The sequence below is a fragment of the Astyanax mexicanus genome, chromosome 12 (genome assembly GCF_023375975.1).
Source record: "Astyanax mexicanus isolate ESR-SI-001 chromosome 12, AstMex3_surface, whole genome shotgun sequence".
Classification (NCBI taxonomy): Eukaryota; Metazoa; Chordata; class Actinopteri; order Characiformes; family Acestrorhamphidae; genus Astyanax; species Astyanax mexicanus.
The window spans coordinates 27,303,217-27,316,125 of record NC_064419.1 but is presented as its reverse complement, the minus strand read 5'-3'; the positions used below and the strand labels follow the sequence as shown (position 1 = coordinate 27,316,125).

At 38.6% G+C, this 12,909-nt stretch overlaps 1 protein-coding gene across 4 annotated transcripts; it reads right to left on the bottom strand.

Moving 5' to 3' along the window:
• Nucleotides 1–281: 281 nt before the first annotated feature.
• Nucleotides 282–12,909, bottom strand: LOC111192763 (tripartite motif-containing protein 16). Of its 4 annotated transcripts, none has more exons than XM_022671118.2 (6): nucleotides 12,280–12,906; nucleotides 3,631–3,726; nucleotides 3,228–3,461; nucleotides 2,981–3,125; nucleotides 2,554–2,649; nucleotides 282–998 (listed from the first exon to the last, which is right to left on the bottom strand). In XM_022671118.2, exons 1-6 carry the CDS (start codon nucleotides 12,868–12,870, stop codon nucleotides 448–450), a joined length of 1,713 nt encoding a protein of 570 aa, XP_022526839.2. In that variant the 5' UTR covers nucleotides 12,871–12,906; the 3' UTR covers nucleotides 282–447. The 4 variants fall into 4 exon arrangements, with proteins under 4 accessions (XP_022526839.2, XP_049341944.1, XP_049341945.1 ...); XM_049485987.1 differs by lacking the exon at nucleotides 12,280–12,906 and adding an exon at nucleotides 3,934–4,566; XM_049485988.1 differs by lacking the exons at nucleotides 2,554–2,649; nucleotides 2,981–3,125; nucleotides 3,228–3,461; nucleotides 3,631–3,726 and adding exons at nucleotides 10,899–10,994; nucleotides 11,323–11,467; nucleotides 11,570–11,803; nucleotides 11,973–12,068 and having other exon boundaries at nucleotides 285–998.

Here is a 12,909-nt window from a genome sequence, read left to right as displayed (position 1 = left end):
GTATGTAAAGATTATCCAGAAGAGTGTTCAGCTGGTACAGCTAGGTTTGGGTGGCTGGTAGATGAGTGTGGTGTTTGCAGGCAGTGTTTCCAAACACAATCACAGGGTGTTGAGTTTGTATTGCTGTCTTTAATGTAGAGAACGGCGTTTAGAATTTGGCTAAAAGTGTGTTTTGAAACTGCTAACTGAGTCTAAGGCAGAGAACGTGATTAGAGCTTAGTGTAGTCTATTAACAGATATTTCAAAACAAATTGTAATTTTGTGACTGAAATCAAATATTGAGTTTATTTGCTTTGATATAAAGACTGACATTCACAGTGAAAAAGACATTTTAAATCTGTGTTATATAAACGTGCACACAGGACAGACTTAGCTGCTGTATTAAATGTTTCTAATAGTCTGTTAGAGGATAGACTGGATTTTACTAGACTGTACATGATCACATAATCAGTTTATATTGGAACTATAATTAAGATCACTTATCTGAAGATCATTACCATATTCATAAACCCTGAATCCAGGATAGAGGGGCTGAGTGAAGGTGGTGTGGACTCTGTGGAGGAGGGTCATTGTATCAGAGACGCTGTAGAAGGACAGAATTCCTGCACTGTGATCCACATACACTCCTATTCTGGAGGAGCTGGAGACTACAGGGAGTTCAGTCTCTTTATTATTGTGTCTGAAATAGAAACTGGAGCCATCGCAGATCAGATTCCAGGACTGATCATTAGAACCAAATCTAGACTCATTATTTCCTCCTTTCCTGCTGATGTTTTTATAACAGACTGCAATTTCAACAAAACTGATTCTAAACTCCACCTCCCAGTAACAGCGTCCAGACAGACTTTCTCTACAGAGAACTTGGCGAACTGTATCAAATCTCTCTGGATGATCAGGATATTGTTGATTCTGGCGCATCACTGTAGCTTTTCTGTTTCTCTCAGACAGAGCGAGGAGTGTGTGTGCTGTGTTTGGATCCAGAGTGAGCTGACAGGAATCTGATTGAGGAAAGAAAAAGTTCTATTAGAAATTAATAATGTTTCTTAAAAGCTTTTTTTAATTCTATATTTAATTTACATATGATATTTCAATCACTCACACACTAATGAAAGTGTCCTACAGTATAAATGTAAATTCAGTAAATTCTGTAAATCTGTTCATGTGAATGTGAGGTCAGTGTGAGGAGTGTGTGGTCGACTCTCTCTAGATCTAAAACTCAGTGTCCAGCAGAGGACGCTCTTTCACTAAAGTGTTGATGAAATGAATGATCTGAGTCTGACTGTAGTCTTCAGCTGCACACTACTGCAACTATTAGCACTAAATAAAATGTCTAATAATAAAACCATGATATCTCTGTTGAAGCGTCTCACAGATATTTAATTCATTCTGAAAATGAAGATAAATCACAGTGTGAGGAGGAGAACTGCAGTATTGTGTCTGATTATGGTTTGATATCGAGCAGCAGACCTGTTCATTGTGCGGCCCACAGGCCACAACCGGCCCTCTGACTATCTCTGACTGGCCCACGTGAGATCCACCTATTGTGATAGGTGCACGAAATACATGGCTTTTATTTTTGCTAAGTGCGGACCACGCCTTATAGAAGTAGAAAAGGAGGAAGAAAAAAGGGGAGGGAACTCGGGGAAATTTGGGCTGGAGTTCTGAACTGCGTGCTGAAGAAGCATGCAGTTATATCCCCCCCTTTTTATTTAATGAGAAGTGGAAGAGTAGAAAAAAGGGGGTTGTTGGGGAGGAGGTGGGTTGCGAAGTTTTCGTCACGAGAGGTAGTTAGTTAGGGGAGGTATTTATAGGACGGTTGATTGATACGGGGTGGAGTTAGAACGTAGAGTTCGGGCGTGGTCCTTCTCCCAAACTTTTGTTATTACATAACATCATTTAAAGCCAACTCGTTTGTTTTTGTTTTATCTTTTTTATTTGCGTCTGCACAGTCAGTGCGCTTTACTAAAATGTGTTTAGCTTTCAAGATACTCTGCACGATGCTTACGTCATCTGAACTTCGTAAACGCTCGGTTGCGCGAGCCGCACATTTGCATGTCTAAACGCTTATTGCGGTAAACAGTGTATTAAGGTAACCCCATGCACAGCAGAGCTCTAGGATCAGGGGCTCGCGCTTCTCCTGCAGAGACTGAAAATAGAACATAAAATAGTTTTACAGCTAAATAAACTTCATTTAACCAGGTCTAATCAACTCATACACCAGAAACACAACTAACTATCTGTAGAACAGTCGAACATTTTAGAAAAGTCTTGAACATTGTTAATTGTAATAATTATATATGCTTCCAGTAATAATACTGAAAAATAAGACAGGAGTTCTTTAAAACAGGAAAATCAAAGGGTTATCATATCACACTTTAAAACCGTTCCAATTTCTCATGTGGCCCCTTGGGAAAATTAATTGCCCACCCCTGGTGGGACACTGAAAAGCTTCTGAAGAAACTGGAGAAGGAGATCACTGACAGGAATAAATATATAGAGTTTAGTTTTGAATGTAGATGTGTGTGTATGGTTGAGTAAGTGTGTGATTCTCACATTTCAGGAAGTCCTCTCTGGTCTTTGGTTCAGGAGACTGAAGGAGCTGTTGTGGTTTCTGAAGAGGAGCAGCCGTCATGGATGAAGAAATGAACCCTGGAAATTACAGAACATCTTAGACAGCAACAATAAATCTAAAATAATGACTGTATGTAAAAAAAAACAGTGTAGAAACAGATAAAGTAGCAAAATCTCAAAATAAAATATCTGATTACAAAACAAGTATTTAATCTAAATATGTTGATTGGAATGATGGAAATGAAGATAAAGTAAAGTAAAACTACAGTTTTCCCTCTCAAGGTTCTGCCAGTCTTCTTCTGATCTTTCATTTGGATTAATGAGAAAATTCTACCAAAGCATAACATCACATTAAATTATTTTTCTCATATTTTCTTTAAGATTCATCTTCTCACATAATTCTTTATACCTCCAGAAAACCTGAGCAGTTTCGGTTCCACTCGTTCCATCACTCCAGTCACAGCTTTCTTCAGTTCCTCCAAGGAGAATTGTGGACTGACTGGGATTTGGGGTAAGTCTGCAGATTGAGGAGGAGCTGAGAGAGACTGAAAACTCTGCAGAGAGATGAAGAAACACACACAGATAAATACACTTTGTGAGGGACACTCCTACGTCTATAGCGTTACTGTAGCTGATCAGAGAGTCAGAGATGTTACCTGGAGGAAATGGACGGGATCCTCTGAGTGTAGAAGCTTCTCCAGTTCAGCGTCTCTCCTCCTCAGATCAGCAATCTCCTGCTCCAGTTTCTTCAGGAGATCTTCAGCCAGACTCAGTTCAGTCTTCTCCTGAGCTCTGATCAGCTCTTTCACCTCAGAGCGTCTTCTCTCCATGGACTGAATCAGTTCAGTAAAGATCTTCTCACTGTCCTCCACTGCTACCTGTGCAGAGCGCTGTTAGGAGACACACAGAGAGGAGGGGCTTCATCTGAAGCAGATCTTTCACCTACTTCTCCACAGTGGAGCTCAGTGGAGCTGGAAAGTGAGCCAACACTGGACTCCTCACTGGAGGAGAGCTCTGACTGAGAGCTGAAATGTCTCCTCCTGTGCTCAGTATACTCACCCTGAGAGTCTCCATAGTCTGTCTCAGCTCCTGCAGTTTCTTCTCCGTCTGCTGGATTCTCTGCTGGGATTTCCTCTGAGTTTCCACCAGCTGCTTCTGTAGACCAAATACAACAACATTCACGAGTCACCACACAAACAGTGTCACATGATACACACATAGTGAGTCAGTTGTGAATATTACTTGCACCGTGTCTTTTACTGTGTTTATTACAGCTGGGTGTCGGCTGACTGAAGTTCATTCACTGAGCTGCTTCACATTTGGAATAAGCGTTATGTTATGGCAGGACTGTAAAGTTCTTACCTGTTTCTCAGCTCTTTCTGCTGCAGCTGAGACTGTCTTATGACCACTGTGTTCATCCATCACACACAGAAGACATATACACTGCTGATCAGTGCGACAGAAAACCTCCAGTAGTTTATCATGAAGAGAGCAGATCTTCTCCTGCAGGTTCATGGAGGCTTCAACCAGCTTGTGTTTCTTATATCCAGGAGATTCATAATGAGGCTGAATATGAGCTTCACAAAAGGAGAGCAGACACACCAGACAGGACTTAACAGCTGTGTGTTTTGTTCCAGTGCAGACGTCACACTCCACACCTCCAGATCCAGCAGGAGAATCAGCAGCAGGAGGAGCAGCTTGAAGCCTCGTCTTCCTCAGACCCTCAGCTAGTTCAGCCAGCATGGTGTTCTTGTTGAGAACAGGCCTTGGAGTGAAGGTGTGTCTGCACTGAGGGCAGCTGTAGACCTTCCTCTGATCATCTCCAGCCCAGCAGTCCTTAATACAACCCAGACAGAAACTGTGTCCACAGGGAATAGTCACTGGATCCTTCAGTAGATTCAGACAGATCAGACAGCTGCAAGAATCCAGATATTTTACAGCAGCTTCTGCCATTTTACTGCTCACACAGAGACGAACAGACCAAGTAAAAAGAGAGAGAGAGGGAGTTTCTACTTTCGTTTCTCCAGAATGTTTTGTTCAGTCTGTGGGAGTGGCTTTCTGTACCTGTTTGTGTGGAAGGTCAGGTAGAACCTGTGTTGAGCAACAGGACGAGGTGAACACAGCTATAAGCAGAAAGTGTTTAACTGTGGTGGCATTAAAAGGCCAAACACACAAAACACTATAATTAATCAATTATGATAAAACTGCCTTCATTTTCATTACATTATCTATTTTTTTAAGCTATAAGGCTAAGCTCAGTCTTTACAACTTCAAATAAAGCTTGCTGTATTTCCTTCTCACACACTGCAGTAGAATATCAGAGTTACAGCTCAGACTGTTTTAAGCCACACCATCTAAACATAGTAGAGGGGGCGTGGCTAAAACTGAAAACTCATTTGGAATAAATGCACGTTTAACAATGGGAATAAGTGTCATCATGTGTCATCAATAACATCAGTTCACTTTTTATTTAATATTTTTTCTGTAGAATAAAGTTTATATCATCATGAGAGCACCTATTGAGCACCACATCATATTTTCCCTTCTGAAGGTTTTTCCATTAGGAAACTTCACCCTCATTCACATGTGTAGAAACACATTATACAGCACTGCATCTCATTTTATCCACTGGTGACACTTCTTTATTAGAAAAGCACAAACCCGGGCACTTCATCCTGTTCTCTGAAATGTAGGAAAATTCTATACAGAACTGCATCTCGTTTTCTCTACTGGAAAGGGTGTTATATGGGACACTGTCTATGGGGGTGTGGTATAAATGGAATCTCATAACAGAAGCATTTCTATAGAAAGAGCAGAAGTGCATCCATAGATGACTATGCACTTATTTAGACACATTATCAAATGTTCTTGATCTAGAGAGCACAACATCATCATCATTTACTGTATTGTAAGAGGAGGAACCCTAGTGGACACTCAATCACAGTTTTTAACAGGAGAAGAAGAAAATCATACATGTTCATCCTCACTGTCACACAGTGATTAAATAAGAAAGAACTGAGAGGAATCTTATGGAAATGTTTGTCCTTAATGTGGACTCGTCTCAATAATTACCATCATTATTTTATTATGGTGTCATCCCTCAAAGAAAATTGGATCCCAGTTTGTGCCTTTTCTTGAGATTTCAAATTATCACATTTGAATTTAAATCCTTTTTTATTATTATTATATTAATATAGGGTTGTTCTCTACAACAAACTTTGTTAGGCTAAATCTCTGCTGCAGTAATTTAAAATTAGTCAGCTCTCATTGTAAATTAGTTTTATTAGCTAAATATATAAACTATAAATTGTTTGCATTAAACTAATCAAACAATGCAAATTTAAACAGTTTAACAGAAGTTATATAACTAGTGTTTTTTCATTAAAACATAACAACAAAAAAACACTTTTAGTGACTACTGCACAAGACTATTCAACCCCATAATTAGAATTCATCGTAACAGCACACATCTGCAAATCAGGTGTCAAATAAAGGGCTTCATTAGTTTTATCAGATAAGGTTAGGATAAAAAACACATCAAATAGCTGGACTGGCCCAGGGGTCTGTTGACTGTGATGTTTGATTATATGTTAACATATGTGACAAGGAAGAAAATACATAAAGATAGCAAAGTCCTGAATGTTCCTAAAGAAACATCTAGAAGAATAATCCACAAGTTTAAAGTTAAAGGAACACTGGCTACACTACCTGAACCTGGCAGATAGAGGGAGCTATCACCAGCTGCAACCAGATTCCTGAAGAGGCAGGTGGTCAAAAGACCTGCAGCAAAGTTTGGTGGCAGCAGACACTGAGGATTCAGTTTGTACAGTAAGGCTCATGCTAAAATCCTGAAGGTCTTCATGACTGTATATCTCCACTGACCCAAAAACACAAGAAAACCTGACTCTAATGCTCAAATCCATTTAATAAATCACAGAGTTTAGAGATTCAGTTTTGTGCATCGATTAAAGAAAACTAGAACTGTGTTTGTTAGGTGTGTTTGGATCAGCAGTAAATCTGGAGGAGGAAGAAGAATGAAGAACATGCTGAAAAGAACACCCTGCCTACAGTGAAGCATGGCAGTGTCTCTGTGATGCTCTACGGTTGCTTTGCTTCCTCTGACACTGAAAACCTGCAGCTTTTGCAAAGGGAGATTAATTTAATTATGATTCAGGAAATTCTAGGAGAAAAGCTCATGCCTTTTATTAAAAAGTTGAAGCTTGGGCATCATGGGACCTTTAAATATAATAATTATCCTCTCAATACTTCAAAGTTGATTATGAATTGGTTTTAGAAGAAGACCTGGAAGATTCTGGAGGGGCCATCACACTCTCCTGACCTAAATCCAGTAGAAAATCTTTGGTGAGATTAGAAGAAGCTGATTATCTCACACAAAACTAAGAATATCAGTGATCTGGAGGTCACTGCTCTCGAGGAATATGTTAAGATTCTCAAGCAGCGCTGCCACAATCTGGAGTCTGGCTCAGTATCAGGGTGCTCTTCACAGTAGACCTATAGAAGATGCTGTATTCATCATATGTGGAGACTCTTTCCACAACAGTGCCTTCAGACTTGCTCAGATTGGGGCTGAAAATTATTCGTTACTGTTGTTTTTGTTGTGTCAGGACCTCCACTTATTCTTTCTGTTAAAAAATTGTTGTATTTTTGTGTTCTGGACTTTCCAGGAATCTAAACTGCTTCAGTTTCTGATGAAGGTTGAGGTGGTAAGAACTTCTTGTGCTCACTAGAAGCCAACAGAAACTTACTGAAAAGTACTGAAGCTGGATTAAAGGTGTTTCTCTGATGCTGGCTGTGTTTATTAGGTTAGAAACACATGTTTTTAGTTCAATTCAACTTTGTATCAATTTTGATCTAATCTCTAATATTGTTTATTTTAAGACTGTCATTACTAGGGCTGGGTATCAAAATTAAATACCAAAAAGGCATCAACAGCAATGTCTCTACAGAGTACCAAAAGGTTAAGAAAAAATCTGTGCTTATTTTTAATACTTTGCATGAAATGCAAATAAACATTGTAAATTCAGAGAGCTTACACAGCAAGAAAAAAGCAGAGAAGCACAGACAGCAAGGTAAACATGGTTGAAGCGGTCTAAAATCTCTACTAGACTCTACTTCTTAAGATTCATCTACACTTCATTTTCATTCAAACTGTCTACACAACGTCTCTGTGCTGAATCTCTTATGCGCTCTGTCTCTCTCTCTCTACCCTGATGTATTATAATACAGTAAAAATAAATCTAGTCTGCAGAAGTAAACCACACTGCACTATTATTACTGTCTCTTCACAATAATACAGGAAAATATGTGCATTAAAAAATTATCATGATTTAAATTATTTTTTAAGAGATTGACCCCACTAAAAATACATAACATTTTTTTTCAGTCTAATCTTGATTATTTTATTTACATATAAACATTTTTAATTTACAAATAAACACTTAAGAAATGTGTGCACTGTTTGATATTTGCACTCAAGTAAATAAAGAAATGCATTAAATATATAGTTTTCTTTAATATATTGAGCAACCAATTATTACCCTTTAGGAACTGAAGGTTTACTTCAATAAAAGACATATACAAACATATTTTTGAATAATGCAAAGTATCATTTTAATCATTAAAATAAAATAAAAATATTGTGAATTAATTTTCTTTTGGGTTGTTATTTGTACTCATTAATTTCTGGACCATCAGTCAGGAAAGAGTGAGCATTTTATGTTCTTATGTCTTAAAAACAAACTCTTTAAAACTGAACTGTATGCAGCAGTGTGCTTACTGAAAAATATTTATAGTACAATTTTATAAGTATAATTGTTTATAAATACAAGTAATGCTGTTGTTTTTGTTCTTAATAAAGAGCCACAAACATGTTCTTGTTTTTGTTCCAACAAGATCTAAACAGATGGAGCCTCTCATGATGACAGTATGAGAAAGAGATTATTCATGTCGGCTGTTAAATAAATACGTTGTGTCAGATTAATAATACATTTTTGTTACTTTTGTAAAAAAAAAGAAAAAAAATATGGGAAAAAAGTGTTGTTTGGATATCAGTATCGAATTCAAAGTATCGGACTGGTATAAAAAAATTCTACTAGTCACAGTTTGTAGTGAAATTACTCTGCTTACTAAAAATGTACTTTTTTTAGACTTTTACTGATTATATATTGACGAAATGGCATATTAAAATATAATATAAATACTGTAATTAACAACAAATGTTTAGTTTATTTCTGTTTGATAATGTATTGAACACACAGGACAGACTTAAAGCTGCTGTATTACATGTTGTTTCTAATAGTCTGTCAGAGGATAGACTGGATTTTACTAAACTCGCCATAAGACTGTAGATGATCACATGATCAGCTTCTATCTGAAGATTAATTAAGATCACATATCTGAACAATATTACCAAAATAATAAACCCCAAATCCAGGATAGAGGGGCTGAGTGAAGGTGGTGTGGACTCTGTGGAGGAGGGTCATTGTGTCAGAGACGCTGTAGAAGGACAGAATTCCTGCACTGTGATCCACATACACTCCTATTCTGGAGGAGCTGGAGACTACAGGGAGGTTAATCTGTTTATTACTGTGTCTGAAAGAGAAACTGGAGTTCCAGTTTTTCAGACTCCAGGACTGATCATTAGACCCAAATCCAGACTCATTACTTCCTCCTTTTCTGCTGATGTTTTTATAACAGACTGCAATATCCACATTACTGATTCTAAACTCCACCTCCCAGTAACAGCGTCCAGACAGACTTTCTCTACAGAGAACTTGCTGAACTTCATCAAATCTCTCTGGATGATCAGGATATTGTTGTTTCTGGGGCATCACTGTAGCTTTTCTGTTTCTCTCAGACAGAGCGAGTTTTCTGTGTGCTGTGTTTGGATCCAGAGTGAGCTGACAGGAATCTGATGGAGGAGAGAAAAAGAAAGTTATTAATGTTTCTTAAAAGCTTTTATTCATTCTATCTTTAATTTACATATGATAATTCAATCACTCACACACTAATTAAAGTGTTCTACAGTATAAATGTAAATTCAGATGTTCTACATTCTGTAAATCTGTTCATGTGAATGTGAGGTCAGTGTGAGGAGTGTGTGGTCGGCACTCTCTAGATCTAAAACTCAGTGTCCAGCAGAGGACGCTCTTTCACTAAAGTGTTGATGAAATGAATGATCTGAGTCTGACTGTAGTCTTCAGCTGCACACTACTGCAACTATTAGCACTAAATAAAATGTCTAATAATAAAACCATGATATCTCTGTTGAAGCGTCTCACAGATATTTAATTCATTCTGAAAATGAAGATAAATCACAGTGTGAGGAGGAGAACTGCAGTATTGTGTATGAATTACGCATCACAACAAAGTCAGAAGTAAATAAAAAAACATGCTGACAATAATAACACAGTAAATGCATATACAATAAAATAGATATAGCAAACTATGTTACATATTATGAAAATAGAACACTGTAGTAAAATTTAAGAAGTATAGTAATAATAATAATAATAATAATAATAATAATAATTAATAATAATAAAAATACAATAAATATACATCTGCATTCCACACACCTACCATGACTAATTAGACAAATCCTTGACAAAATCAATAGCATGGGACCACCGACACCGAGCAAAATTTTTAAAGAGAAGAATATGTTATTTTAATATAGATCCCAGTCCAGGTCCCCATCATTAGCAGACAGGTCATTATTCTAAACTTTTACTATGCCAAGTGTTTGTGAAGTATTTCACATTAGTTAGTTATAAAGAGTAGAAACTACACTACGAGAAATACGCATGGATTTAAAATATTTCAGTAAAGGATGTGTTTCTAAAGGAGCATCCCAGGGGACTCCATATGCCCAAAAGGCTGCCCAGAGTCTGAGATATAATAAATAGGAAGAACCTGTTATAGAATAAGAAGTTTTAATATCATTAAAGTGTTTAAGACCCTTTTTATTAAATTGAAGGGTGGCTACTCTAGGTTTTCTTTTAATCTCTCTTTCTCTCTCTTTCTGTTGTTTTCTGTTAAAAATAAAAGATCAACACTCTCTGCCAGCTCTTTAAAAATCTTTCTGGAGGAGTTAAAGGAATCATAAAAAACAAAAATGAGAATCGGAAGAGTATATTCATTTTGGTGTCTGATTATGGTTTGATATCGAGCAGCGTGTAGATGGTCTACACTGTGAAGTACGACTCTGAAGAAACTGGAAAAGATCACTGACAAGCAATAAATATATAGAGTTTAGTTTTGAATGTAAATGTGTGTGTATGGTTGAGTAAGTGTGTGATTTTTACATTTCAGGAAGTCCTCTCTGGTCTTTGGTTCAGGAGACTGAAGGAGCTGTTGTGGTTTCTGAAGAGGAGCAGCCGTCATGGATGAAGAAATGAACCCTGAAAATGACAGAACATCTTAGATAGCAGCAATAAATCATAAATGGTGACTGAATGTAGAAACAGTGTGGAAACAGATAAATTAGCAAAACCTCATAAGCTCTGGTGAGAAAACAAGTATTTGACCTAAATATGTTGTTTGGAATGATGGAAATGAATCTTCATTAGTTTAATGCAGTAAAACTACAGATTTCCCTCTAAAAATTCTGCCAGTCTGCTTCTGATCTTTCATTTGGATCAGTGAGAAAATCTACCAAAGCATAACATCACATTAAATTCTCTTTCTCATATTTTCTTTAAGATTCATCTTCTCACATATTTTTTATACCTCCAGAAAATCTGAGCAGTTTCGGTTCCACTCGTTCCATCACTCCAGTCACAGCTTTCTTCAGTTCCTCCATGGAGAATTGTGGACTGACTGGGATTTGGGGTAAGTCTGCAGATTGAGGAGGAGCTGAGAGAGACTGGAAACTCTGCAGAGAGATGAAGAAACACACACAGATGAATACACTTTGTGAGGGACACTCCTACCTCTGTAGTGTTACTGTAGATGATCAGAGATTCAGAGATGTTACCTGGAGGAAATGGACGGGATCCTCTGAGTGTAGAAGCTTCTCCAGTTCAGCGTCTCTCCTCCTCAGATCAGCAATCTGCTGCTCCAGTTTCTTCAGGAGATCTTCAGCCAGACTCAGTTCAGTCTTCTCCTGAGCTCTGATCAGCTCTTTCACCTCAGAGCGTCTTCTCTCCATGGACTGAATCAGTTCAGTAAAGATCTTCTCACTGTCCTCCACTGCTGCCTGTGCAGAGCGCTGTTAGGAGACACACAGAGAGGAGGGGCTTCATCTGAAGCAGCTCTTTCACCTACTTCCCCACAGTGGAGCTCAGTGGAGCTGGAAAGTGACCCAACACTGGACTCCTCACTGGAGGAGAGCTATGACTGAGAGCTGAAATGTCTCCTCCTGTGCTCAGTATACTCACCCTGAGAGTCTCCATAGTCTGTCTCAGCTCCTGCAGTTTCTTCTCCGTCTGCTGGATTCTCTGCTGGGATTTCCTCTGAGTTTCCACCAGCTGCTTCTGTAGACCAAATACAACAACATTCACGAGTCACCACACAAACAGTGACACATGATACACACATAGAGAGTCAGTTGTGAACATTACTTGCACAGTGTCTTTTACTGTGTTTATTACAGCTGGGTGTCGGCTGACTGAAGTTCATTCACTGAGATGCTTCACACTTGGAATAAGTGTTATGTTATGGCAGGACTGACAGTAAAGTTCTTACCTGTTTCTCAGCTCTTTCTGCTGCAGCTGAGACTGTCTTATGACCACTGTGTTCATCCATCACACACAGAAGACATATACACTGCTGATCAGTGCGACAGAAAACCTCCAGTAGTTTATCATGAAGAGAGCAGATCTTCTCCTGCAGGTTCATGGAGGCTTCAACCAGCTTGTGCTTCTTATAGGCAGGAACTTCATAATGAGGCTGAATATGAGCTTCACAAAAGGAGGCCAGACACACCAGACAGGACTTAACAGCTGTGTGTTTCGTTCCAGTGCAGACGTCACACTCCACACCTCCAGATCCAGCAGGAGAATCAGCAGAAGGAAGAGCAGCTTGGAGCCTCGTCTTCCTCAGACCCTCAGATAGTTCAGCCAGCATGGTGTTCTTGTTGAGAACAGGCCTTGGAGTGAAGGTGTGTCTGCACTGAGGGCAGCTGTAGACCTTCCTCTGATCATCTCCAGCCCAGCAGTCCTTAATACAGCCCAGACAGAAACTGTGTCCACAGGGAATAGTCACTGGATCCTTCAGTAGATCCAGACAGATCGGACAGCTGAAAGAATCCAGATATTTTACAGCAGCTTCTGCCATTTTACTGCTCACACAGAGACGAACAGAGCAAAGAGAGGG